The sequence below is a fragment of the Stenella coeruleoalba genome (genome assembly GCF_951394435.1).
Source record: "Stenella coeruleoalba genome assembly, chromosome: 13".
In the NCBI taxonomy this organism is placed as follows: domain Eukaryota; kingdom Metazoa; phylum Chordata; class Mammalia; order Artiodactyla; family Delphinidae; genus Stenella; species Stenella coeruleoalba.
Window position 1 is genome coordinate 10,483,064 of NC_137159.1, and position 26,817 is coordinate 10,509,880.

The window sequence follows — 26,817 nt, forward strand, 5'->3', positions numbered from 1 at the left end:
GAGAAATTTGATAGCCAACTGGGACACTTTGGCTTAGAAAGTTCCCCTCAGTTCAATAAACTCAGTGATCTGAAATGACTGTCTCGATCAAGTGTTTCTTTTTACACTTGGAATCCATCACCCACACCCTTCTTGGAAGGTGTCTTTGCAACCGTAATAACACCGTTTAACTGTCAAGAGGGACTAGGACCATGGTTACTTCAGCTAAAAAAGAGGCACGATTAGGGTGTGCGGCAGACACGGAGCACAAAACGTGTGACGCTCGGGGTGCACAGTCACGTTACCTTCTCTGACCTTTTTAAGGTACTCTCTTTCTCAGCCCAGGAACTCTAAAAAGCAAACAGAAATATTATGTTAATCCGAGTATTCACAAGTCTTTGCCACACCTCTGCAACTTCACTCTGTAATTAAACTTACGGACAGGATTACAAACGCTGTACAAATCCTGCACATGTAAGGAGTGAATCTCTAATTAGGCATCGAGTGCTAATGACCCAGAACCAGACTGACTAGGCGGGAGGTATCAGTGAACGATTCCTCAGAAGCCCGTGATTCTTACAAGTCAAAACTAATTTAAGAACAGAGAATCAGTGCAACGCTAACACATGCATGCAAACTGCACCAACGCAGCACCTAAACAATAAAATACCATTACGCTTTCAAGGTAAGACAGTCATGAAAATAGACAATTCTGCCAAATACCATACCCCTCGACAATTCTGTTTGCCGAGATGAGGACAGTGGACAGGGAGAGGTAGAATGAAGTACAGCTTTGCAAGTAAATATTTCCAATCTGTGCACCAAGTTTCACAAAAGCTTCTTTAAAGAAATAAAAAACCCAGAGTTCAATTAACCCCACAGAAGTATGAATCAAAGACCTTCCAGGGCCCAGCATGGTGCCTTAGCCATAGCGGGCTCTCGTGAAATATCTGTTGAATGAATCAATGTATGTACGTTTTGTATAACGAGTAAATGTTAATATACTAATGCTTTATAGGGGAAGAAAGAGAAATTCTGCATTAGCTAACTATAGTGCCAGATGAGCTTGTCTGAAATTACAGATAAGCATATGCCAAGAACATTTTCTTACATCTTTTTGCTAAAACCTCATCATTGCTGTTGACACCCCCTCCCCAGCCAAACCAGCACGTGAAATCAGTTTCAAAGTCTAATAAAAACCTCTGTAGACGATGCTTCCTCCTTCCAACTCCGCCAGGCTGTATGGCCTCCCTCCTTATCAAGAGGACTCACCTCCCAACACGGCTCCCCTCCCTCCTGCGCACGTGCTTTTCCACGTCTCTGTGCTGTCCGGGGTCCCTAAAGCAAAACCCTTCATGGATTGCCCACCACCTACCACACTCTTCACCCACAGGATGAGACTGAGATCGCCCTTGACCGTCTACAGACGACATCCGACAGGCCAGGCGGGGTCGTCTGCTCTCCTCAAGAGCACGCCCTCTTCCCTCCTGCCTCAGAGTGTTTGCTTGTGCTGACCCTCCCACCTGTGATGTCTTCTTCTCCCGTCCCAGTATGTCGAAACCCCGCTTGGCCCCCAGGCTTTCATTAGGTGCATCTCCCTGAGGACATCTTTAATGAAACAGGCTCCTGATCCTTACATGCTGCCTCCTTTAAATCTGCAAGGACCTGGATTACACATCCCCTACGGCACTTACGTTATCTGAGTATTTGCGTCGCAGGTCTAATACTTGTCGATTCTAATATTTAAGTTGAACTTTGTGAAACTGCCGTTTTTGAAGGCCAATAAATGGCTAAAAATTAGAGGTTTCACACGGTTCAACCTAATATCCAGCTGCTTTTTCATACAACAGATAACATACTTCAAATTAAAATAAAAATGATATGCAGGCCCTGATTCTCCCCTGAAAACTCAGTCAATCTATCTAACAAACCATTTTGGATTTTTGCTCTCAGGACACAATTGGTGGCCACCTTAAGTCAAGGAACAAACAATAGGGAGGAGATTGCAACGGGGTAGAAGGCAGGCACTCCGTCTGCTTACGGGGTCAGGGAAGGCAGCCCTGGGGAAGTCACCTCCATAGTAAGAAAGGACAGATGAGACCAAGTTAGCTAGACAACAGACAGGGATCGGGAGACATCATCCAAATAGGGAAGAAACGAACCCCACAGAAGCCTAGAGCTGGTGTCAGAACTCATTGTGCAGTATGTCTAACCGCCTTTAGGACCCGCCAGGTTTCCATCATGATGCACACTACCCACCCTGAGCGCATCCATCAGGTCGGGCTGCTCCAGTAGCTTGGGGAAGGTGGCCAGCACTGGATTACTAATTAAATCTGAAATACAAAAGAATAGAAAGGATTTTCTATAAACTTCAGCCAATGTGTTTTATAGCAAGACATAGAAACATGCATTCAGATTGCAATGACTGTGCCACGTGATTTGCTGATAACACATTCTACCCACGTTAACCTCTCGGAGGGCTGGAAGCTGCCCCCTCGGCCTCCATCTGCCCCTATATCCACACCCCGGGGAAGTCTGAAATGAGTCTGGTACCAAGTAGGTAAAGCTTTTAGGTGGGAGTAAAGTGGCTCTGAACAGAATAAGACTAGAACATTTTGTTCTTCTATGTTTTTTTTCCAACCTCTCTTTCCTCCTCATGAGTGTGGTGCGGTAAGAGAAATCTTCCAATTAGGAGGCGCCCACACTCTCAGGAGGCTGAGTGGGAACGAGGGGCACCAAGGGAAAGGAGGTGGAGGGCGGGCAGCTCCTGCCCAGCCTGGGGCCAACGGATGGTGCTGGATGACATCGGAAGGAATGAGGAGCTGGGGATTCTGACCACGTGCCTACATACTGCGCAGGAGAATACTGACATTTCACAATCAATAGTGGCACGTGGAGGGCTGTGCAAAGAGGCCCACCAGGAAGGACACTTCAGAAACGGCAAGGGCAATGACTTCTATAATCTTGTGTCCTCAGTAGAGAAAAATCCTCTCTCTAGGTCTTACTAAGTTTATTCTGATGCGCAGATTCAAATGAAGCCAACGATTCTGAGTAGGCTTCTCCCTGCCTATAGGAAAACTAATAAGCCTTCTCCTCTTTAAGGAGTCGGGTCGTTCGTGAAGTTTTTCTAGAGTCATTGAAACAAATTCAGAGGCAAGTGACGACTAAAAGGCTTAAACTGTCCTTCCTTTAGAATTACAATTATTCCTTGAGGAATGTTGGTGCTTCTCTGACTCTAGGTAGTTCCATTTCTACCTACCTATCCAGGTGGTGTGTCCCTGGGAGGGGACTCGTGTCTAACCATGAACTCCACTTGTCCGTGAGAGCCGAGTCATCATGGGGCTCTCTCTCCCTCTCACTCGATTCTAGCCACACTGGCCTGCCTTCAATTTCAATCTCTCCAGTGCACTCCGGTTTTCTTGCCTTGGGTCTTCAGACACGCTGGTCCCTCTATCCGGAAAGGATCCGCCCCCACCCATCTCCCCTGTATGTCTAACTCCTCTCTCAGGTCTTCTCTTAAATATTCCTTGCCCAGAGAAGCCTTCCCTCATCCTATGAATTAATTCAGGTCTTCCTAGGGTACGCTCTTGTTGTGTATTTCCCTTCAGAACACTTGAGGTTGAAAAGGATTATTCATATAATTTTGTGTTTGAAGTCTGTTGCTCCACGAGAGTAGGGATGATGGTGCCTGTCTCATTCATCACTGGGTCCTGGCACAATGCCTGGCATATACTAGGCACTCAATAAAGAATATCCAATAAAATTCAACTTTCTCTGGAGGTAATTCTTACAACACATGCATATCTCTGTGCAAGTTCAATCATGTGTGACGGCTCACTGATTTTTTTAAAATTACTTTTTAACATTTTACTTGGAAAAAGTTTCAAGCTGACAAAAAAGTTGCAAGAGTAAAAATAGAACCGCTGAACACCTCTTACCTGGATTCACCAATTTTATTGATTTTTAAACTTCTTGCATTAAGAACCAGTTATTTTGGGTAATTTTGGTCTCTTTCCAAAAAAGATGATATACATATCAAACACGTAGTAAAAACATGATTAAAGACATTAAAGGAAAATATGATTATATCTGAAATTTAGGATCTCAAGTCCCCAGAATCTGAATGGTAAAAAGTGTATATCGTAAAGAACGGAACACGTCCGGAGCTCACACAGGATGCACGCTGAGCACAGTGCTTCGCGTCTGAAATAAGTGATTCACACTGATGCTATTCTAAATATTTTATTCCAAATGTCACCTTCAGAAGCAGAAGATAAAGGCTGGCAGAGGTTACATTTACTCAAAGCATGATGCACTGTTGTACGTGAGGAAACTGCAAAGACTTCTCACCAGCACTGTGCACGCTCATCCTGTCTTTCAGGAGCGCGTCACCAAGAATCTGGCGGTAAAATATCAACAAATGAACGGAGCACATACTTCCAATTAATGTTTCCGGCAGTAGACTATTAAAGAAGAAAAAAAAATGTATTCATTAAACAATCCCCTATGACCCAACCTACGGTGTTTTTAAAATGTATACTTATTACTCGAATGAAGAGTTTCAAGTTCTGCTTCATTATTGAAAAAAATTTTTAATAAGTTTGAGGAAAACTTCCACTACAAGTTGACCACGTTAAACTTCAGAAAACTTTTATTTTTACGTGTGTACTTTCAAGTTGCGACTCTGGGTTACCGTTCCTGTGTTTCCATGTTCGCATATACAGCCATGTTAAATGTCGAATAAAAAATAAAAGTCATCAATTATGTGTTTTAGAAAGAACGGGACTAGTCAGCTACAAGTTTTAACAAAGCCATGTTGCCACCTCACCCGATGTGACGAATGCAGAGGAAACGAGTTCAGACTGTTCCCAGTGCTGGGTGGAACACAGGAGGGTGTGGCAGATCAGACTGAATTCTGACTCTGCGGTGCTACCTCCTAGCTATGTGATTTGAGGTTAATTATTTATTCTCCTTGTGTTTTGGTTTCTTCATTTGTAGAACACAGATAGTCATAGCTGCATCTCAGGTTACTAACAGGATTAAAATGAGGTAAATGTGGAATGCTTAATGCAATGCCTGGTACATACTGTAGCAAGGTCTCAAGGACAAGAAAATTTCAATATTGAAGTTACACTGATATCAGTTTAAAATGGACTGTAAGACCTTTAGGATGTTGTATGTAATCCTCATAGTAACCACACACAAAAGATGTATAGAATATACACAAAAGGAAATCAAAATGTATCATACCAAAAAAATCAATTAAAAACACAGGAAGGCAGGAAGAGAGGAAAGGAGGGACAAAAATACCCTTAAAACATACAGAAAACAAATAACAAAATGGCAATTAAGTCCTTCCCTATTAGTAATTATTTTACATGTAAATGGATTAAACTCCCCAACCCCAAAACACAGATTGGCAGAATGGATTAAAAAAACAGGATCCAACTACATTGTGTCTACTAGAGACCCACTCTAGATCTAAGGACATTCATAGGTTGAAAATGAATGGATAGTTAAAGATATTCCATGCAAATAGTAAAGAAAAAGAGAGCAGGGATAGCTATACTAACATCAGACAAGACAGACCTTCAGCCAAAAAGCTGTTACAATGAAAGATATTATATAATGATAAAAGGGTCAATTCATCAAGAAGATATAACAGTTATAAACATATACAACAGACATCAGAGCTCCTAAATATATGAAGTAAACAGTGACAAAAGTGAAGAGAGAAATAGATCTACAATCATAGTAGGGGACTTCAACACCCCACTTTCAATAAGGGATAGAACAACCAGACAGAAGATCAATAAGGAAAGAGAACTTGAACAACACTGCAGACCAACTGTAACTGGCCAACATATACAGAACACTCTGCCCAATAGCAGAATACGCATTTTTCTCAAGTGCACATGGGACATTCTCCAGGACATTCTCCTAACATACGTGGTCATACATTAGGCCACAAAACAAGTCTTAACAATTTAAAAGACAAATTATACAAGGTATATTTTCTTTTTTCCAAAGTACATTTTCTTTTCAACTTTTTTTTTTTTTTTTTGCGGTATGCGGGCCTCTCACCGTCGTGGCCTCTCCCGCTGCGGAGCACAGGCTCTGGACGCGCAGGCTCAGCGGCCATGGCTCACGGGCCCAGCCGCTCCGCGGCATGTGGGATCCCCCAGGACCGGGCACGAACCCGTGTCCCCTGCGTCGGCAGGCAGACTCTCAACCACTGCGCCACCAGGGAAGCCCCCAAAGTACATTTTCTGATCACAATGGAATGAAACTAGGAATCAACAGCAGAAGGAAAACTGGAAAATTCACAAATATGTGGATATCAAACAACATACTTTTAAGCAACCAATGGCTCAAAGAAGCAATCACACGGGAAATCAGAAAATATCTTGAGACAAATAAAATGAAAATACAACACACCAAAACTTATGGGATGCGGTGAGAGCAGTGTTAAGAAGGAAAATTTATAGCTATAAATACTTACATTAAAAAAGAAGAAAGATTTCAAATCACCAACCTAACTTTACACCTTAAGGAGCTTGAAAAGAAAAACAAATGAAACCCGAAGATAGCCGAAGAAAGGAAATAATAAAGATTAGAGCAGAAATGAACAAAATGGAGAATAGAAAACTACAGAGAAAACCAATGAAAGCAGAGCTGGTTCTTTGAAAAGACAAATAAAATCGACAAACCTTTAGCTGGATTGATTAAGAAAAAAAGAGAGAGACTCAAGTTACTAAAATCAGAAATGAAAGGAGACATTATTACTGATTTTACAAAAATTACAAAGGATTATAAAAGAGGACTATGAATAATTGTATGCCAACAAATTAGATAATCTAGATAAAACAGACATACTCCTAGAAACACACAACCTACCACGACTAAATAATAAATACAAAATCTGAACAGACTTATAACTAGAAAGGAGACTTAATGGTAATCAAAAACCTGCCAACAAAGAAAACCCCAGGACCAGATGGCTTCACTGATGAATTCTACCAAACATTTAAAGAAGAATTAATACCAAACCCTCTCAAACTCTTCTGAAAAACTGAAATGAAAGGAATACTTCCAAACTCATTCTGTGAAGCCAGCATTATCCTGATACCAAAGCCAGACAAAGACACAACAAAAAAACTACTGACCAATATCCCTGATGAACACTGATGCAAAAACTCCTCAACAAAATACTAGCAAACATAATTCAACAGCACATTAAGTTTTATACACTATGACCAAGTAGGATTTATTCCTACAAGGCCAGGATGGTTCAAAATAAGAAAATCAATCGATGTAATACACTAGACTAACAGAATCAAGGAAAAAAAAAAAACACGTTATTTTCTTAGCTGATGCTGAAAGCATTTGATAAAATGCAACATATCTTCATAATAAAAACACCCAACAAACTAGGAATAGAAGAAAACTATCTCAACGTAATAATGGCTGTATGTGAAAATCCCATAGCTAACCTCATACTCAATGGAGAAGACTGGAGGCTTTCCCTCCAAGATCAAGATCAAAACAAGGATGTTCGTTTTCACCATTTTTATTCAACATATTACTGGAAGCCCTAGCCAGAGCAGTGAGGCAAGAAAAATGAATAAAAAGTATATGTTAGAAAAAAAAGAAGTAAAATTATCTCTGTTCACACACAACGTGATTTCAATATTGAAGTTACATTGATATGTGACGAATGCAGAGGAAACACACACACACACACACACACAAAACTGTTATAATAAACAAATGCAGCAAAGTTGCAGGATATAAAATCAACATACACAAATCAGTCATGTTTCTATATACTAACAATGAACAATTTGAAAAGGAAATTAAAACTTTAATTTCATTTAATAGCATATCTAATAGCATTGAAAGAAAGAAAATACTTGGGAATAAAAAATAGAAATAAAATTTCAAATATTGAGATTTCAAAATATAATCTGGAAATACAAGTGAGTGCTTTAAAACCTGACACCTGGTACACACTAAATACTTACTGAGAATATTGAGCACCAGAATTAACCTTAGCAGATACTCAAGAAAATGTCTTGAATCATTCTAAACACACATTTTCTGTGTTATTTTTAGAAATGCATGAACTCTGTCACTAAGCATGAAGAATGAGCGTACAGGAAATCTCGGAAACCTTGTGAACAATGTCCTCTACCAAGAGGAAGATGCCTTTGGGCCAAGGGAAACCACCTAAAGTTAAAGGAGACTTTAACTTCAGAAAATAATCCTTCACTCTAACTTCTAGGATGAGAACTTTAGAAGGGAAAATTAATCACAGAGGTAACATCCAGGCTTCCAGCCTGCTGAAAGACAGCAGAATGAACGTGACCCCAGGGATGGTACAGGAGTAATGAGTTCCTATGACTAGTTTCACAGAATTTAGATACGTATCCTTGACCACTCCCTAACCCTTGCATTCTAGAAATGCCCCAAAACACAAGATAGATTCTCTTACCACACTTATATTCATATAGAGCATTTCATGCACAGAGCCAGAAGTCACCCTTTTCCAGCCCCGCTAAAATTCTGATCGTGCATAGCCCTGACCTAGATTTCAGGTTGGCTGCAGGGGGACATTTAAGCTGCCTCGATGCCACCACATGCCTTCTCGGTGTTCATGCTGTGATTCCATGTTGTTCTACACCCCGCCCTCCGGTCTATGGGACATGTGGGCAGTGTTTCAGCAGCATGCCCAAACTCATGTCTCATGCTGAAAAACAGACATTAATTCTACGAGGGGAAGGGGTGGAACCTTCCTTCCATTCTCTCCTCCCCTTCTCTCCCAGATCGGCCTGCTCTGTCTGGCAGGCATCGCGGCCAGCCTGCAGTGGAGGCCTTCAGCGCCCACAGTGCCGGCACTCCTTTCCTTCTGGTACCTCCCCATAACATGAAGCAACGCTGCTGGCTCTTTATCAGAGCTTCCTTTAGGGAAATCCTTTGATTTTCCCAAATCCAAGGTGACCAGGAAGCTCTGAGCTGAAGAAGTAAAGATATACTTCTTTCTGACCTCACAGACAGATCAACAGAAGGGCAATAAACATGATACTGGGCCCCCGGCAAGCAACACTATTACTTCATTTATTTTTAGCAATAATACAATGGAAGTAAAAGAGAAAAAAAGATGGCATACATCCAGAGAGCAAAGGAAAATAAACAAATTTGTAGCAAATTTATATACAGGCATGTAGCCTACTGCCACAGACCAGTATGTCTCGGTATTCAGAACCCGTGCTCTGGGAGTCTGGGTCTAAATTCAGGGCTTTCCCTCATCAGAGGCTTAAAAGCATGCATTTGGCCAAATCACACCAAGTTAAACCCCATCAAAAAAACAGCTCCCAAATCAGAAAGGCAAGTCTTGGTGAAACAGGAGGACCTATCTGCTCCCTCTTCCGTCTCAGCTGAGGGTCAACATGACCAGAGTTGTCTCCATAAAAGGAGACCCAGGGACAGGATTCTGGTGCTGTTTCTTTGGTCAAGGAGACGAGTCCACGTTGATTCATCGGATTTTCACAGGGCTCCTGACAGCCAAAGGAGACACACACGGAAGACTGCTGGCTGGTGAGAGGGCAGGATGAAGCCAACCAGCAAGGATACTGGGGAAACTGGGCACTAATGCAGATTATAACTGGGCTTCCCACCCTTGGCCCTGCCCGCAGTTTTGTAGGTCCCTTGGCATAACAAAAAGAGCCCCGTCCTTTCTCCTTCAAGCAGAGAAATCTGGCTAAACAAAGATGAAGGGTTTATTCATTTATTTTTATTTTTTTTAACGTCTTTATTGGAGTATAATTGCTTTACAATGGTGTGTTAGTTTCTGCTTTATAACAAAGTGAATCAGTTACACATATACATAAGATGAAGGGTGTTTTTGTTTTTGTTTTGTTTTTTCTTTTGCGGCACGTAGGATCCTAGTTCCCCAACCAGGGATTGAACTCGTGCCCCCTGCAGTTGAAGCGTGGAGTCTTAACCACTGGACCACCAGGGAAATCCCAAAATATGAAGTTCTTAAGCAAGGGAGAGTGGGGACAGAGGCGGGATGGGCGTTTGGAGGAGTGGAGGAGGAGGGCTGTTGGTAGCATCATCCGCCTTCTTTCCCCACTCACTGCAGGTGGCAGGTCAGGGAGAGGAGACTGAGAAGGATCAGCCCCATCTCAGGCTCCACCTCCAGGGTGCACAGGCCTGATTCCAGCCTCTCATCCTGGACCCACAGCACAGCCCTCGCACCCCAGCCCATGGCCCGGCAGTAGGGCCCAAGGCCTCTGGCTTCACCATGCCCACGGTCTGCCCCTGGGAGAGCCTGCCTGAGGCCGGCGGGCCCTGAAGCCCACGCTGGACACCACCAGGAGAGCAGAGCGCATTTCTGCATCAGGCAAAGTGGAGCGGCAATTTCAAGACGGTGCTCAGGTCTCTCTCGGGGCTCTGGGAGGAGACAGGAGCGGACACCAAGACGAGGGGGGGGGAGGCCAGGGACCGCAGAAGGCAGAGCGAGCGCCCGACCCCTTTTACACCAGCAGGAAGAGCTCTACTTGGAAACTATTTCACAAACATTTTTCGGGTGCCTACTGTATGCTGTAACCAACAAGGGCTCAGTTCCTGACGTCAGGGGATGAGGACCTGGGACCCTTCTTTGAGAACCCAGCATGCAGAAGAATGTTCATTGCTTTGGGGGAACGGGCCCGCCCATCTGACCGCCGCACACCCAAGTCAGATTTGATCTCTAGATTGTAAAGCGTATCTGCAAACTGATATTTGGGGCCAAAGAAACACTATTAAGAGCTGTGCTTGACAGACACGCTTGGGAGTGCTTCGGACTCTCGAAAGCTTATCAACAAGGGGGGTAGCGGGAGGCTGAAGACGTAGGAAGAATGAGGCCAAACAGGATTCTAGCTTTTCTTCTACAAAGACCGCTACTGTGCTTCTTCTATTAATCTTGAAAAATAAAAACTGTCCAAGGAAAGATTGGCCAAAAGAAGGGAATTTATAGGCTCTATGAACATCCAGGAAAAAAAAAAGCCAAGAGGATGAATACTACCCACGAACACATAATTAATGGTTATTGAAAGATTTAACTGTTAACACTATAATTATAATACACATTTCAGTACTAGAGATAAGAACAAGGGATATTTAAACTGGGAGCATGATCTAGAATGAGAAAAGCAACCATTCACAGAGGTGGGCCAAGGTTCCCTGCTTCCTGATAATCCGCGAGCAGAGAGCAGGTCACTGTGGGACCAGTCAACTGCATCAGTCTCTGTTCCCGAGCCACGCTCCTCCCTCTGCCCCTCCTGTCCACTGCGTACTCTCCACATCTCCACGTCATCAACTGGCACCTCTTCCAAACCTTCAAAGCTTCTTTTGAATCCCCCGATCCTACCAGCTACATAGCACATCCTCATCTGAACAAATGTGATCACAGTGCCAGCCACCTGTCGTTGTATTTACATTTATCTAGACATATGATAATAGTAATAGCTATAGCTGTTTATAATATAGCTATTACTATATAAGAGTAATAATTATAGCTGCTACTTATTGTGTGTTACTGGGTGCCACGTACTAGCTAAGTGTTTTATATATTTTCTTTTCCTTAAACCTCTTTAGTGCTTGATGGGGTTAATACTATTATGATGTCCATTTCAAAGACGTAGACCTTGAGACCCTGAGAAAGATGGTAAATGACTTGTCCAAGAGGTTACTGAGTTAGAGATGGATCGACCTGGGATTCTACCAGTGCAAAATCTCCCTGAAGAAAATGCAAATTAAAACCACCAATAGCTACCACTAATCATTTATTAAAATGGGCAAGGACTTCTCTGGTGGCACAGTGGTTAAGAATCTGCCTGTCAATGCAGGGGACACAGGTTTGATCCCTGGTCCAGGAAGCTCCCACATGCCGTGAAGCAACTAAGTCTGTGTGCCACAACTACGGAGCCTGTGCTCTAGAGCCCGCAAGCCACAACTACTGAAGGCCGTGTGCCACAACTACTGAGCCCAAGTGCTACAACTACTGAAGCCCACGCCTAGAGCCCGTGCTCCGCAACAAGAGAAGCCACCGCAAGAAGCACATGCACCGCAACGAAGAGTAGCCCCTGCTTGCCGCAACTAGAGAATGCCTGCGCGCAGCAACGAAGACCCAATGCAGCCAAAAATAAATAAATATATAAATAAATAAATAAAACGGGCAAAACAGAAAAAAATTGATCATATCAAATGTTGTCAAGAATACGGAGTAATTGGAACTCTCATATGTGGCTGGAGAGGGTGTAAAATGGCCTCTAGTCATATTGGAAACCAGTTTGGCAGTTTCTTATAAAGTTAAACAAACACCAGATGATCCAGTAATCCCACTCCTAAGTACCTACACCCACGAGAAAGGAAGACATGCCCACACACACAAAAACTCTTACGCAAATATATAGAGCAGCTTTATTCATAATTGCCCAAAGCCAGAAACAACCCAAGTATCTATCAACTAGTGAATAAATAAACACATTAGGGTATATCCACCAAATGGAATACCAATTAGAACAAAAAGGAAAAAACCACTAGCACAGGCAACAGCATGGGTGTATCTCAACTGCGTTACGCTAAATGAAAGAGGCCAGACTCAAAAGGCTATGTACTGTGTGAGTCCATTTGTAGGACATTCTGGAAAAGGCAAAACTGTTGGGAAAGAAAACAGAGGAGCAGTAGCCTGAGGCCGGAGCTGGAGAGTTGATTACAAAGGGGCATCAGTTCACTGTTTATAGTGATGGAAATATTCTCTATCTTGACCGTGTGGTAGTTATATGACTGTATATACTTGTCAAAACGCAAAGAACTTAAACTAAAAAGGGCAAATTTTACTGCGTGTAAATTATACCTCAACAAACTTGACATTAAAAAAAGTTCCCCAAAGTTCCCTGAGGGTAGGACTGTGGATGATAAGTCCCGTTGACTCAAAAGTTTCTATACTATTTCTGACCGCATCTATCATTTGTGCTAACTGGTAAACAGAAGAATAAGCTAATCTGAAATGTATTATTATTCCATTTCCCTACTGATCCTTGGCAGAAGAATTAGTGAGGAAAAAAAATAATTAACAGAAGGTGACCAAGCACGTGGAGAAGCCAGAAACAGAGATGGTCCACAAACGCTGAATGGGCCCAAGTTCACCAGACAGGTAACAGCAGGTACCAACCTTAGCATGTTCCTTGATCTTCTGTTCAAAGATCTCAGTTTTACTAGAAGCTGAGGCTGCCTTCTCACTGTCATCATCTGATGGAAAACACTACCATGTGCTTTAAAAAAATAAAAAATACATCTCAAAACTTTAAGTGCTTAGGCAGTGAATATAATAAAATAGAGTATTTTATATACATTTTTTTATATATAAAAATAAGACAAAGTTTTTTTCAGCACCAGTGGGGCTGAATTGTATGAGAGGCAGCAGTCGCCCATACGCCCTAAATGGACTGATGAATATGATGTGCCCTAAGGACCTTCAGAATGCACCCAACCAGCCCACCCCTGGAGCTGCCACTACATCAGATACCGTGACAGCATCACTGCTGCCAGATGACAAAGAAAAAGGGAGTTTAAAAAGCACGTCTGACTCCAAGTAGAACCAGCTGCATCCCACATCCCAGCTCCTTCCTGTTCCAAGAAGGTGGGATTGGCATTGCTGGGGCGGCAGCAGTGCTGTGTGTCCTAAATCACTAAGCAAGGAGGGGGATGTCTGAGGAGCTAGAGGGGAGTTTCAAACCCATCAGGCTCTGAGCTCCAAGAGGCAAGGGCCATATCTGCCTTACTCTCCATTTTCCCTTTACCTAGCACAGTGCCTGGTCAATGAACACATTAAAAGATGCTCAGTATTTTTGGAGGGCAACCTGGTATGTATACCACAATTTCAAATGTCTACACCCTTTGACCTAGCAATAGGCAATCACTGAATTGGCCTATTCTATTAATTCTGTGGCCCAGTGTTCAACGAAAAGGAACCAATACAGGGTCCTCATGCATCCTAATTTCCTACGTTAGAGTCTCAAATATGCTACCAAGAAAATAAGCACTTAGATAAAAATGATTAAGATTTTAACATCAAACGACATATTTTAAAAAATGTGAATTCACGTGAAAAGTGTTACGCTTATTATACTATAGGTATCTTCTCCGATGTATCTTCTGCTTGTTTAATCTTTAAGGAAAGAAAGCAACACAGAAGAGTGGTACCTCTTCTGGATACTGAAGGGTCCACTTCAACACCTTTTTCATAAGGGGTACCTCCATTCAAGAAGAGTTCATAAGTTCTACAAAAGAAAAATATACCATGATGGATACGTGTTACGGACATTGAGAAACAGTAGAGTCAGTAGTGGAACGTTTTTTAGCACAGACGCATTCACAGACATTTTATTTATGCCTCATTGGTAAATGAGAATGAAGGTTGTTGACACCTCCATGGGGTTATCATCTCAGTAAATAAAGTCTCTTTCTTAACTATGAACCACAGAAAACACATTTTTCTACATAAAAATGAGGAAGATTAATTAATGTCATTAAGGTCTTTTGACTTTAATGACTCGTGTTATTTAAATGCATTTTTCAAATGTTTCAAATCATCACTGGAAATAAAGCTATTATGAATTCATACTATTTTTAAAATATAAAAGTAACAGGTAGATTGTTGTAAAAAGTTCAAATGGCATACAAATGATAAACAAAAAATAAAAAATCCCTCCCCCCTTCTTTCCCCCCTAGTTTGGTAGCCCCTTGTCCTATCTGTTTCAATACAAATGGAAACAAACACATACATTTAAACAGTAAATCTTAAACTGACACACGTTTAAAGTTGCGTACTCCGTAAGTGTGGAAGCAGAAGGTAAGAGGCCTCCTTAATCCTGTGGCACCACCTCCCCAGTTCTGCTCGCCAGAGACAACCTCCGGGAACAGTTTACACACACGCACATGAACACAGCTCTTTGCGAACAGAAGTGGAGTCAGCACACACACGATTCTGCAACTTGCCGTTTTCATATAATAATATACATTGGAGATGTTTCTGTATCAATACATAGGCCTCCACCTCATTTAAAAAATAGCTATGACTTCACTTTAAGAAGGATTGGATAAACACACTTTTCCCTCCCACTAAGCACAGTGAAAAACCCTGAACAGTATTAAAGACAAAAAACAAAAGCAGAAAAACAAAAACAACCCACAAGAAGCCTGGGCCTCTCCATCTACAGGCAGTGGCTGGGGAGGTTGGGCGTGATAGCGTGCCCCTCCCCCTCCCACTGGGGTAACATCAGAGGAGGGCTTTTACCTCCATCCAGTGGTAAGGAGGTCACGCCCACCCCTGCGGTATCAGTAAAGATGGAAGAGGGGTGCATCATCTGAATTAAACCTTTGGGCTTGGGAACTATTATGATCCCATTTTAAAGATGGGGGAAGTTGAGGCTTGCAGACAACCTGCTTACAGTTACATGGACAGAGCCCAGGCTACAGCCCTGAATTTTACCATTCCAAATCTGGGATCTCAATCATCATCCTAGTGACTGCCCATCTGTATCTCTTCTGTGGGTTTCTTATCTTCCAGGCTTAGATTTGTGTGTGTGTGTCCATTTTCAAATTTGGATTGGCCTCTTCTTAATTTTTGAAGGCTCTTTTTGTATTAGGGATAATAATCTCGTGACTGTTATGTATATATTGCAAATGCATTACAAATATTTGTTTTTGGTCTTAAATTTTAAATTTGTTTACAGTGGCTGCTGCTACAATTTCCATGTACCACCTACGGAAGAAAGGCAGAGTCACGGAGGACCTGGGGACCCCAGACTCAGCTTTCTCACTCTTTGGCGAGAATGAGGCTCTATTTCAGCACTGTGAAATGTACTAATACCACAGGAAATCACTGGAAGAATATTCTCAGCAGACAACCGGTGCAAATATCTTTTAAAATACCGTGGCTACCTGTGTCATTTCTTCCCCGCTAGGATGAGATCATGTGTGCTGTTTTCATATACTACCTAAAAGAACATTAAAATCAACAGTAAAAGCCCTCTCCACACAAGTTACTGAAATGTAAGTAATACACTCTGGAAACCTGAGGTATCTAGATTCTAAAAAAAATGAATTTCCACAAAATTACCCGTTTGGAAGGAATATATAAGCCAACTTACTTTGCTGGAATAGGAATTCCACTGGCATCAAAAAGTTTAAGAAACACCCAGCCACAACTTAATTCTCCTCTCTCACCAGTTGACTAGAAAATAAAACAAAGTGTATGAAAATTAATGTCTGAATCAGTCAAATCTATAAGCACATACCAAGTTCTTCTAAAAGGAATAAAACTAGTATTTGCCTTTAGAACTAAAAAATTCTTCACAAGAAAACAAAGTGAAACCCAGTGGAGTCCCATTTGACTTGCAGGCCAGACGGTAAAGGCAGGATATAAAATGAAAATCTCTTGTTAAATTGCTCCTGAAAAACCCCTAAAGCTGATGATATGACGACTGTTACTATTGCTTCTTGAGTGACATAAATATGCAGTGGGATGATTCCAGATCACCTCAATATACACGAGCGTAGGAGGCTCTGTCTCAGTAAGAAATGGAATGAGCCAATTAAAGCATTCAAGGGTCCTTCTGCTCAGAACTTAACCCAATGTCAACTGTCAGAGGCGTCTGGGGTTCACCTGGGGGACCTGCTCCTGTCCTACCCACCCGCAGCGGACGGATGAATTTGCCTTAAAGAAATGAAAGGATGGTATTACACCATTATGGTATTACACCATTAACATAATAAAACATACAATGGTATTACATATGATGGTATTACACCATTAACATAATACAAATCTCTGGGTTATCACGAGGCCCAGCACACATTCTACACCTATCTATGGAAATACATAATTATTACCACAGAGCCACACCCACTGATTCAATAGTCTACATGATGTAAATTAATCCAAGTTTCTGGTGTTCCCTTTATAAAAATTACCCCTCTGCCAGGTCCCTTCATTAGAACGCTCATTTACGAGGTTAGGGGCACTCTGACCCTCCAGGACAGAGCTAAAGCACAGTGCTGCAAGGCCGCTAGCATCTTTTATCACTTTCTGCAAGGTCTTATGTTTTTCCAATCTTCATTCTTTAAAAGCACTGGAGTTCGCTCAAGCTATAAATGTAAACAAGTACACTTATTTTAAACACTAATGGAAAAGTAGCATCATAAAAAAATTAGAATCACTGTCACTCTCATTCCTCAAGAGATTAAAATTCTGTTACACATAAAAACCTCGATTATTTTACTAAAGACAGACATAAGGGAAAACTTCCCCTTTGACACGTTAGAAAGCTGTATCTTTCAACTGACATACATTGCGAATATAAGAAATTCCAAGTTCAAATAATATTCCAAGATCTGGAGAAGAAGAATTGGACCTGATGAAACAGTCACCATCAAGCAAGCAGGGCAAGATGCCAGTAACCTGAAATGATAGCAAAAACGAAAATTACTAATAAACATGAAAAATGGTTGGAGGATAAACAATGAGGTCCTACTGATAGCACAGGGAACTATATTCAATATCCTGTCATAAACCATGATGGAAAAGACTATGAAAAAGAATGTATATATATGTGTAACTGAATCACTTTGCTGTACAGCAGACATTAACATAACACTGTAAATCAACTACACTTCAATAAAATAATTTTTTTAAAAATGGAGGGAAGGTTCAGCTCTATTCATCTATAAATAGTTTATGCCGCTGCATCATAATAAAGGTCTTTTAAAGGAAACAAAAAGCAGATGGACTGGACCCATCTATACCAATGATTTGAAATTTTAAAATGTAATTTTTGTGTTGAAGAAAACTACCTTTACGTTCACTTACTCTATGCTTAGAGCAGAGGCTAATGTGAAACAAGCACTGTACCAAGGTCTTCAGAGGTATCACAAAAATAGTTTGATAAGATTTTTTTGGCGGGGGGCTGTGCCACACGGCACGCGGGATCCTAGTTCCCCGACCAGGGATCGAACCCGTGCCCCTTGCAGTGGAGGTGCGGAGTCCTAACCACTGGACTACCAGGAAATTCCCTGATAAGATATTTATATTTATATTAACCGCTGTCCTTTGGAAACAGAACTAAAATTGCAGACTGCACACACACTTGCTCAACTTTCCTCAGGCATGCCTTGGAAATTTTCCTTTCCTTCCCTTCTGCCCTTTCCATTCCCCCTCCCTGGACAACTACATCCCTCTTCCTTGCCTATAAAATCCTACCCATCCTTCAAAGTTTAGTTTCTCTTCTATAAAACCTGCCCTGAGCCTAAGGACTAGAATTAATTTCACCCTCCTCTGTGCTTCCACAGCACTTGGATCCCCACGTGCTGCCTGTGTGACATTACATTCTGCCTACGTGACAGTTATCAAAAGCACCCACTCCTTAGAGCGACTCCAAGGATTAGATGAGAAAATGCACATCACGGCCTACCTCAGCGCCTGGCACGCAGTCAGAGCTCCATAAATAGAGGACATTGGTGTTTTATGTGTCTTCTCTACTAACGTGTAAGCTCCCACAGTACCTAGGAAGAATGCCTCACACCTAAGGACGTTTAATTTCATTCAACAAAGCAACATACACATATTATTTATCCCTCCAAACAGTTCATCTTTATATCCAGGAAAACCTTGGAAAATTCTACCCTAACCACTTCACATGCACAGAGACGCACTATCAGAACTGTGAAGTACTGTGTCAAAATGGAAGCAGTAGGGGGACTTCCCTGGCGGTCCAGTGGTTAGGGCTCCGCGCTTCCACTGTAGAGGGCGCGGGTCTGATCCCTGGTTGGGGAACTAAGATCCCGCACTCCGCGCGGGGCGGCCAAAACATAAAAAAAAAAAAAATAAAAAGAAATTAACACAAAAAACAGTAGAACAATTATATTGTTACAATTTAAAGAAATGTAAGCAGTAGGATGCTTAGAAGATCAAACTGGACTTGTAGGAGTCGCGTGGTAGACAAGTGTGGACACACACAGCCCACAGGCGAGGTGGCCGCGCCTCCCCCACATGCTGTGTCCTCTCAGTGAACCTCTATCTTGCTGTAAGATCTTCTGATGCAATAGGAGAAGGTTAATGAAGGGTTCTCAGGGGCAGTGACATGAGGGAGTTAGTTGTGGGAGGGAAGTAATGAAACTCTGGAGGTAGAAAAAAAGTAAAGTAAATAGAACTATAGAAAATTAATGTTATTAAAAGAACATAAAGATATCTTCGTCTCCACTGGCATCTATGTGGCACTGACTCGGTGGTTTCAAGCCACTTAACCTCATTCCAGCCTTTGTTTGTCCCAGTCTTGACAGTCCCTGGGTGTACTGACCAGTTCCCTAGGCGTCACCCTTGATTTTTATCTGAAGAAAGCACAACTCTCACGAGCACAGTTGGAGACTGCATTTTTGAAAAACATTTCGTAAGTTTTCTCTTTCTGTTTTCATTTTTCATCAGAGGGAATTTTCTAGAATTAAACCTTGTGATCCATTGAATGAGATGATTCATAGGCATTATAACTTTGGTGAGTCAGAAACATGAGTAATTGTTATCAAAGTCCTCAAAGAACATTAATCTGAAGATTCAAATCTGGCCCCATATATTCTGTGTTAAATACAAATACATTATTTCAGGAACACACTTTGACAATCCTGCCTTAGAAATTAATCATATAATACTTATCAGGTAAAAGAAGTTCACGTTTCATACCATTCTTCTTACTTCCATTCACAAGTAAGCAGGTTACTTACCTGGGGAGAAAAGGTCCATGTTTTGGGTTTCTTAGGTTGCCACGTGGCCCTGACTGTATGAATGTTGCTCAGAACCTGAAATGAGATTTTCCCATTTGAAATCATATTGTAGAAAGCTCTTTGAAACATGATCACTTCCAGGTCCCAAACAGTTAACAGTGGGGCAGAGGGAGAGGGGGATATTTCATTTCTTACTTTGTGTAACTCTGTAATTCTTTTTTCTTTTTACATCAAGTATTATACATACATAACATTTAAAATGATTAACAAAAAAACAAGTGTTACAGCGCTTATAACACAACGGAAGAACTGATAAATGAATTCAGACTCAGATCTTTGCACTAGTGATAAACTGTATTACGTGAAATACTTAATATATGAGATAGATTAACCAGAAAATTCAGAGAAATTTTAGGTATGAACGACCTTTTAAGAAATATGACCCACAAGAGCATTTTATGTGCAATCCATTACCCTGCCATCAAGAGAGACACTGCTACCCTCTCAGATACACGGTTACAGTTTTCTTCAAGATCCCTAGGCCTATAAAGTATACTTTTCCTGGAATTTAATCTCTTATAAAATGCTATTGCAAGAAGTTAGTCCTATAATATATACAAATCAATAGAATACAAAAGGAGCAAAAACTGTAAAAAAAAAAAAAAAGAGTTCAAATTCTATAAAGTTATGGCCAAAACTGACATTTTCCAGAAGAACAGATAATATACAATTTTTATTTTAGACAAAAATATTTTAGTATAGCATTTCTAAAACTAAGCTTTAAAAATAATTAGAAATCATCCTGAACGTGTCCTATGAGGTCAAATTCAATTCACTGCCCTCTGTGTTGCTATTGGCAAGCAACTAGGAGGATCTTATGGGCAGCTAAGTTGTTTTCCACAGAGAAAGTCTCCATTTCCTTCCACAACTAATATAAATGAATTTATTTAAACCCTTTCTAAAATGATATATATTCTCAGACTGGGCTCTTGGAGTACAAACTCCTTTTGATTACTATCTGGTGTCTAATCTAAGACTGCATTTTATTTATTCCAAGGTCCTTCTTGGTTTTTCAAGAAGTGTTCCCCACTTCTAATATCTAAGAAGTCCCTTGCAATCATTGAAATTGAGGTCTCATACTATCTCTGCTTTAATCTTCTCAACTTGGAGAATGCTGATTTTGATTGAGGAAAAACTTCCTCTGCTTGATAATTTTACATCCTTCTTGAGTTACTGACTCTGAGAGCTAAAAAGGACTTAGTCCAAACATCTCATTATACATTTGAGAAAACTGCCTCGAGAGAGGGTGAATGACTGGCTCAGAGCATAAGGATGAAATAATCAAGGGTTCAAAATTTTAGAGATTTTTCCACTTAGCAAACTGCATCAAGAATGCATAAGGGGGGCTTCCCTGGTGGTGCAGTGGTTGAGAGTCCGCCTGCCGATGCAGGGGACGCGGGTTCGTGCCCCGGTCCGGGAAGATCCCACGTGCCGTGGAGCGGCTGGGCCCGTGAGCCATGGCCGCTGGGCCTGTGCGTCCGGAGCCTGTGCTCCGCAGTGGGAGAGGCCACAACAGTGAGAGGCCCACGTACAGAAAAAAAAAAAAAAAGAATGCATAAGGGGGACTTCCCTGGTGGTCCAGTGGTTAAGACTCCGCGCTCCCAATTCAGGGGGCCCGGATTCGGTCCCTTGTCAGAGAACTAGACCCCGCATGCCACAACTAAATATTCCGCATGCTGCAACTAAAAGACCCCGCGTGCCGCAACGAAGATCCTGTGTGCCGCAACTAAGACCCGGAGCAGCCAAATAAATAAATAGATATTTAAAAAGCAAACAAACAGAAGAATGCATAAGGACTTCTGCTCAAGATGAATTTATGCTTCAACACAGCTGCTCTGCTCCAAATATAAAGCAGTGACACTTAAAAAGACAGAGGAGGACCCAAAAGTGAGATGAATATTTCAGTGACCCATAAACAGAAGAGAAAAACAAAGAATAGGGCGAGACTAAAACTGGAGGTCTCCTGGGCTCTGAGTCTAGAGCGGGACATGGTGACAAGGAGCCGGATTTGTATGTTACAGAGGCTAATGGTACTCAACACATGATAGAGGAACAGAGACAGCCTTATTGCTTGAAGCCAGTAGGGTGGAAGAAAGATGGTGGCCAACCTTCCTCCTCATAGGAAGTAAAGAGCCTAAGCAGGAAGGACAAAGATGGAGCCATGACACCAGGATCAGAACCAAGTAAACAAGTGAACCTTTAAGTGAATCGCTGATGTCCCTGACATCAGCTTAGATCAAGAACGCTAAACTTCACTGTAAGATCTGGTTCTGGACTGGAGTTTGGAGGTAGCAACCACAACACCATTAGATTGGTGGGGCTTGGCTGGGGGGGGAAGGGTAAAATATCTTCTGCATAAAATGTGCTTCTAAGGACACATGAAGAAATCAAATACTTACAATACAAGAAACAACCCAGAGCATAGATATTAACAAAATATGTCACTATACATAATTACATATTTACTGTTTTTTAAAAAACAGATTTGTTTGCATTAAAAAAAAAAAACCCAAAAAACTTCTAAGCAACGATGACAAGATGGGCCAGTAGGTAGGTAAAGCATGTTAGTATCTTTGGTGTGTTAGGAGAAAGAAATACGGAGTTTAGATTTATGAGAATAATCTACAGCTAAGTGAGTAGGCTAAACATTTACATATTGCAAACTGAGAGGCTTCAATAGAACTAAGTGACAAGGCCATGGGTAGCTGTTACGTTTTTTTCTGCATGTTTCTATGTATTTGAAATAGTTACTAATTTAACAAATATTGCTAATTCCAGTAAAAGTCAGATTGTGGTATAAAATACATGTAAAAGGAAAAGAATAAACAAATTGGAAGATTGTAACGTTCTAAGATAAGAGTCTAAATGTGAGATTTACACTTGCGTTCTATTTCTTTTATTATTGGCAAAACTAATACAATTACTTGATGTATTATTTCTTACTGAGTTCTTAAGGGTTTTCAATCAATTTTTAAGGATGAAACATACAATGGTGGTTAATTATGAAATGTGTCAAATATATACTACATATATATTAAATATATATAAATATACAAGTTAAAAGAAACTTATAGTGAACACCCATAAGCTTATCACCTAAATTCTGCCATCAATATTTTACTATACTTGCATTATCACATATATCTTCTGTCCATCCATCAATTCACCTAATTTTTTGATACACTGCAAACTTGCAGACATAAGTAAACTTTCCTCTAAATACATTAGCATGCATATCATTAGCTAGAGTTCATCATTTGTTCACAGTTCTTTTTTTGATCGAAAATTTAACACAATGAAATTCAGTAACCTTAGTTTTTACCTCCTTGTAATGTCCACAATGGAGACAGGAAAGTGGGCTGACTAGGGGTCATAGGTCCTGAGGAATGACACAGTGAGTGCTGTCTCTGGAGGCCTAGAGAGGAGCCTGAACTTCCATTAGGGCCCCAAAGTAAGGAGGCACACCTACCCCCAGGGGTGTGGGCAGAGGCCAAGTGGGGAATCTGGACTTCCATTCTCACCTGGCAGTAATGGTGTCAGAGGCCTGCTAAAATAGAAGTTAAACTTATTAAGATCCAGAGACTCCCAACACTCAAAATGTCCAGGATACAATAAAAAAAAGAAAAAAATCATTCATTATACCAAGTACCAGGAAAATCTCAACTTGAATGAGATTGGTATCAAAAGATACCAATACTGAGATGACACAGATATTGGAATTACTTGACAAGCATTTTAAAGCAGCCATCTAAAAATGTTTCAATAAACAACTATGGAGATGCTTAAAAGAAATTTAAAACGTAGAAAGAAATACAAAGTCTCAAGAAAGAAATAAGGAAATCTCAACAAAAAAATGAAAGATAAAGGAGACCCTAATGGAAATTCTAGAACTGGAAAATACAATAACCAAGATTAAAAACAGACACACACACATACCTACACGAGTCACTGAAGAGACTCAACCACAGAACAGAAAAGAGAGAAAAGAATCAGTGAAATTGAAGATAGGAAAACGGAAACTATGCAGTCTGAACAACTGAGATAGAATAGATGGGAAAAAATGATCAGGAGCCTCAGGAACCCGTGGGATTATAACAAAAGATCTAACTAACATTCATGTCATCGGAGTCCCAGAGGAGAGGGGAGTTTGGAGCTGGAAAAGTATTTGAGAAAATAATGGCTGAAAAATCCCCAAATTTGGCAAAAGATATAAACCTATGGTTTAAAAAGCTGAGAAAACCCTAAACAGGTTAAACCCAAGAAATCCATGACAAAGTACATAAACTTCTAAAAACTAAACACGATATCTTGAAAGCAGTGAGAGAGAAACACCACCTAGATTCACCCATAGGGAAAAACCAATTCTCATCAGACAGAGGCCAGAGGAAATGCAACAATATTTTTTGAGTGCTTAAAGAAAAGAACTGCCAACCTAGAATTGTATAGCTAGTGAAAATATCCTTCAGGAATAAAGGGGAAACAGGCATTCTCAGATAAAGAAAAACTACGAGAATTTGTAGCCTGCAGACCTACCCTAAAAAGAATGGTTAAAGGAAGTTCTCTAAATAGAAAAAACATGATAAATCTCTGAATATCAGGAAGGAAGAACAATGGAAAGAGTAAGAACAAGGGTAAATATGAGAGGTTTCTCTGAAGTTTTCTAAATTATGCTTGATGGTTGAAGGAAAATTCTAACACTGTGTGATGTGGTTCTCAATGTATGTAGAGGAGATATTTAAGACAATTAGAAAGCAGGGAGGGTAAAGAGGTTTAAAGGGAGGTAAGGGAGGTACATGTCACTTCAACTGGAATGTTGACACTAGCCAGCCGTGGGAAGTTATGTAGGTATAAAGTCATACCAAAACCTGTACAAAGAGATCCACTCAACAACATGGCAGACAATTCAGAATGGAGTTCTAAAAAATGTTCAGGAAGACAGAAAAAAATAAAACAGGGGAATGAAAAAGAGGGAACAAAGAGAAGAAATAAAACAGCAGACTCAAGAGTGAAAGATGCCCCTCCAGGACCCGGCTGCTTTGGGATGCTTTTCAGAGCCCCGAGGGAGTTGCTTTTCATATATTACCCAGAATTTACAGTTCTCATCACTGGGCAAGTTATTTGGAGAGGAGCTTACTCAGTCATTATTGGAAGTAGTGTCTCATTAACTAGTTCTAGTAATAATGCTTTTTATTTGTAACATGGCTTAGGCTTATTAAAGAAGTATTCTTGGGCTTCCCTGGTGGTGCAGTGGTTGAGAGTCCGCCTGCCGATGCAGGGGACACAGGTTTGTGGCCCGGTCCGGGAGGATCCCACATGCGGCGGAGTGGCTGGGCCGATGAGCCATGGCCGCTGAGCCTGTGCTCCGCCAACGGGAGAGGCCACAACAGTGAGAGGTCCGCGTACCGCAAAAAAAAAAAAAAAAAAAAAGTATTCTTAAGTAAATAGCGTGAGTATGTAACTATTAAATATGTTCTCTAACTCCTCAATTTGGAAAATTTGGCAAAAATTTGTTTCATAAACTTCTATTATTTTTATATAAAATAATTTCTACTATTTTGATATATTATTCAAAATAAAATTCTAATCTCTGTTTTATGTTGTCACGTATGAGAATAGCGAGAGGTACAGCAAAAAGTGTGGAACCAGATCTGGGAAAAAGAAGGCAATTCATCTTTTCTTGGTCACTGGCGACACCTACTGGCTCGTTTTTGGCAGTGATCTTGCGCAGAGCATGTAGAAGGAAGGAAAGATCCTTATTTACCCGCAGTGCAGATGAAAGAAAGGCACTTTCCTCATGCTGCGAGTTAGGAGTACACTCAGCAGAAAGAAAGATATCTATCAGTGTTCTCTACCTCACTGCACGTCACCACCATCCACCCAGATGTGGAAGTCAAAGACCTAGTGTCATGCTTGGCGTCCCACTCTCCCTCACCTGCCACATCCAACCCACCACCAACCAAAGTGTGTTGGGTTTTGCCTCCTAAATATCCCTCCGGCCACAGCTCTCATCTCCACTTCCCTAATCTAAGTTACCATCGTCATCTCTCATCTGGTCAACTTATGATGTTCCATGTATTGGTCTAAGTGCTTTACTTACATGAACTCATTTAGTCCTCACATCGACCCTAAGGGATGCACATGAGACAAGACAGCAAGGTCGAGTCATTTGGTCAGCGTCCCACACCCAGTTGGCGGAGCCAGGGTTAATTCCAGGCAAAATGGCTCCAGATTTCGTTTTCTTGAGGCGACACTTGCTGCCCTTTGACCACCACACTGTGACATAGCCCCCAAGTGGTCTACTCAGATCCCTCTGACCCCCACCCCCCTTCAATCCATCTCCAGAGAGGAGCCAGAAATCATCCCCAAACGTACGTCTAAGTCATGTCCTACCTCTAATGACTTTCCCCGCTTTTAGGGTAAAGACGAAACTCCCTACATCATGGCTTACAACGTCTTACGCTGTACCTCCTGCTTCATCCCTGCTTCACACGGGCTTAGCTGCTCCGACGCATGTGGGATCTTCCCGGACCAGGGCTTGAACCCATGTCCCCTGCATTGGCAGGCGGATTCTTAATCACTGCGCCACCAGGGAAGCCCCCATATTTTAAGTGCCTGTTCAAGTCTTTTGTCAATTAAAAAAACCTGAGTTATCTTTTTTATTTCTTGGATATCCTTGAATCGTTCCTGACCGTAGGGGAAAAGTATGCAATATTTCACATTAAGTGTCATGATGCTAGTAGCTTTGCTTTAGCTTTCTCTTGTTGCCCTTTACCAATTTGAAGTTCCCTTCTGTTCTTAGTTTGGTGAGAACTTTTTTAAAATCATAAGTGGGTGTTAAAATTTGTCAACTGCTTTTTCCGCATCTATTGAGATGATCAGGTGATTTCTGTACTTCAGTTCTGCTAATATGGCAAGTTACAATAATCTATTTTCAAATGTTAAATATTGGTTACACAG

The 26,817-nt window shown here is 41.2% G+C and overlaps 1 protein-coding gene across 9 annotated transcripts in view; it reads right to left on the minus strand.

The window, feature by feature from the left end:
- NPHP1 (nephrocystin 1) overlaps positions 1 to 26,817 on the minus strand; it is a 76,011-nt gene that overhangs the window by 13,140 nt on the left and 36,054 nt on the right. For 5 of the 9 annotated variants that reach the window (XR_013831063.1, XM_079940950.1, XM_079940949.1 and 2 more), the window contains 8 exons: positions 19,801 to 19,875; positions 17,378 to 17,488; positions 16,179 to 16,261; positions 14,230 to 14,306; positions 13,199 to 13,298; positions 4,330 to 4,442; positions 2,239 to 2,312; positions 295 to 329 (listed from right to left, as the gene is read on the minus strand). Coding sequence is in view for 6 of the 9 variants with exons in the window: in XM_079940950.1 (XP_079797076.1) it covers positions 295 to 329; positions 2,239 to 2,312; positions 4,330 to 4,442; positions 13,199 to 13,298; positions 14,230 to 14,306; positions 16,179 to 16,261; positions 17,378 to 17,488; positions 19,801 to 19,875 (668 nt within the window). In the remaining 3 variants the exon portion in view is untranslated. Of the gene's footprint in view, positions 1 to 284; positions 330 to 2,238; positions 2,313 to 4,329; positions 4,443 to 13,198; positions 13,299 to 14,229; positions 14,307 to 16,178; positions 16,262 to 17,377; positions 17,489 to 19,800; positions 19,876 to 26,817 lie in introns of those variants that run through there. The other 4 variants (XR_013831064.1, XM_079940951.1, XM_079940952.1 and 1 more) reach the window with 2 other exon arrangements.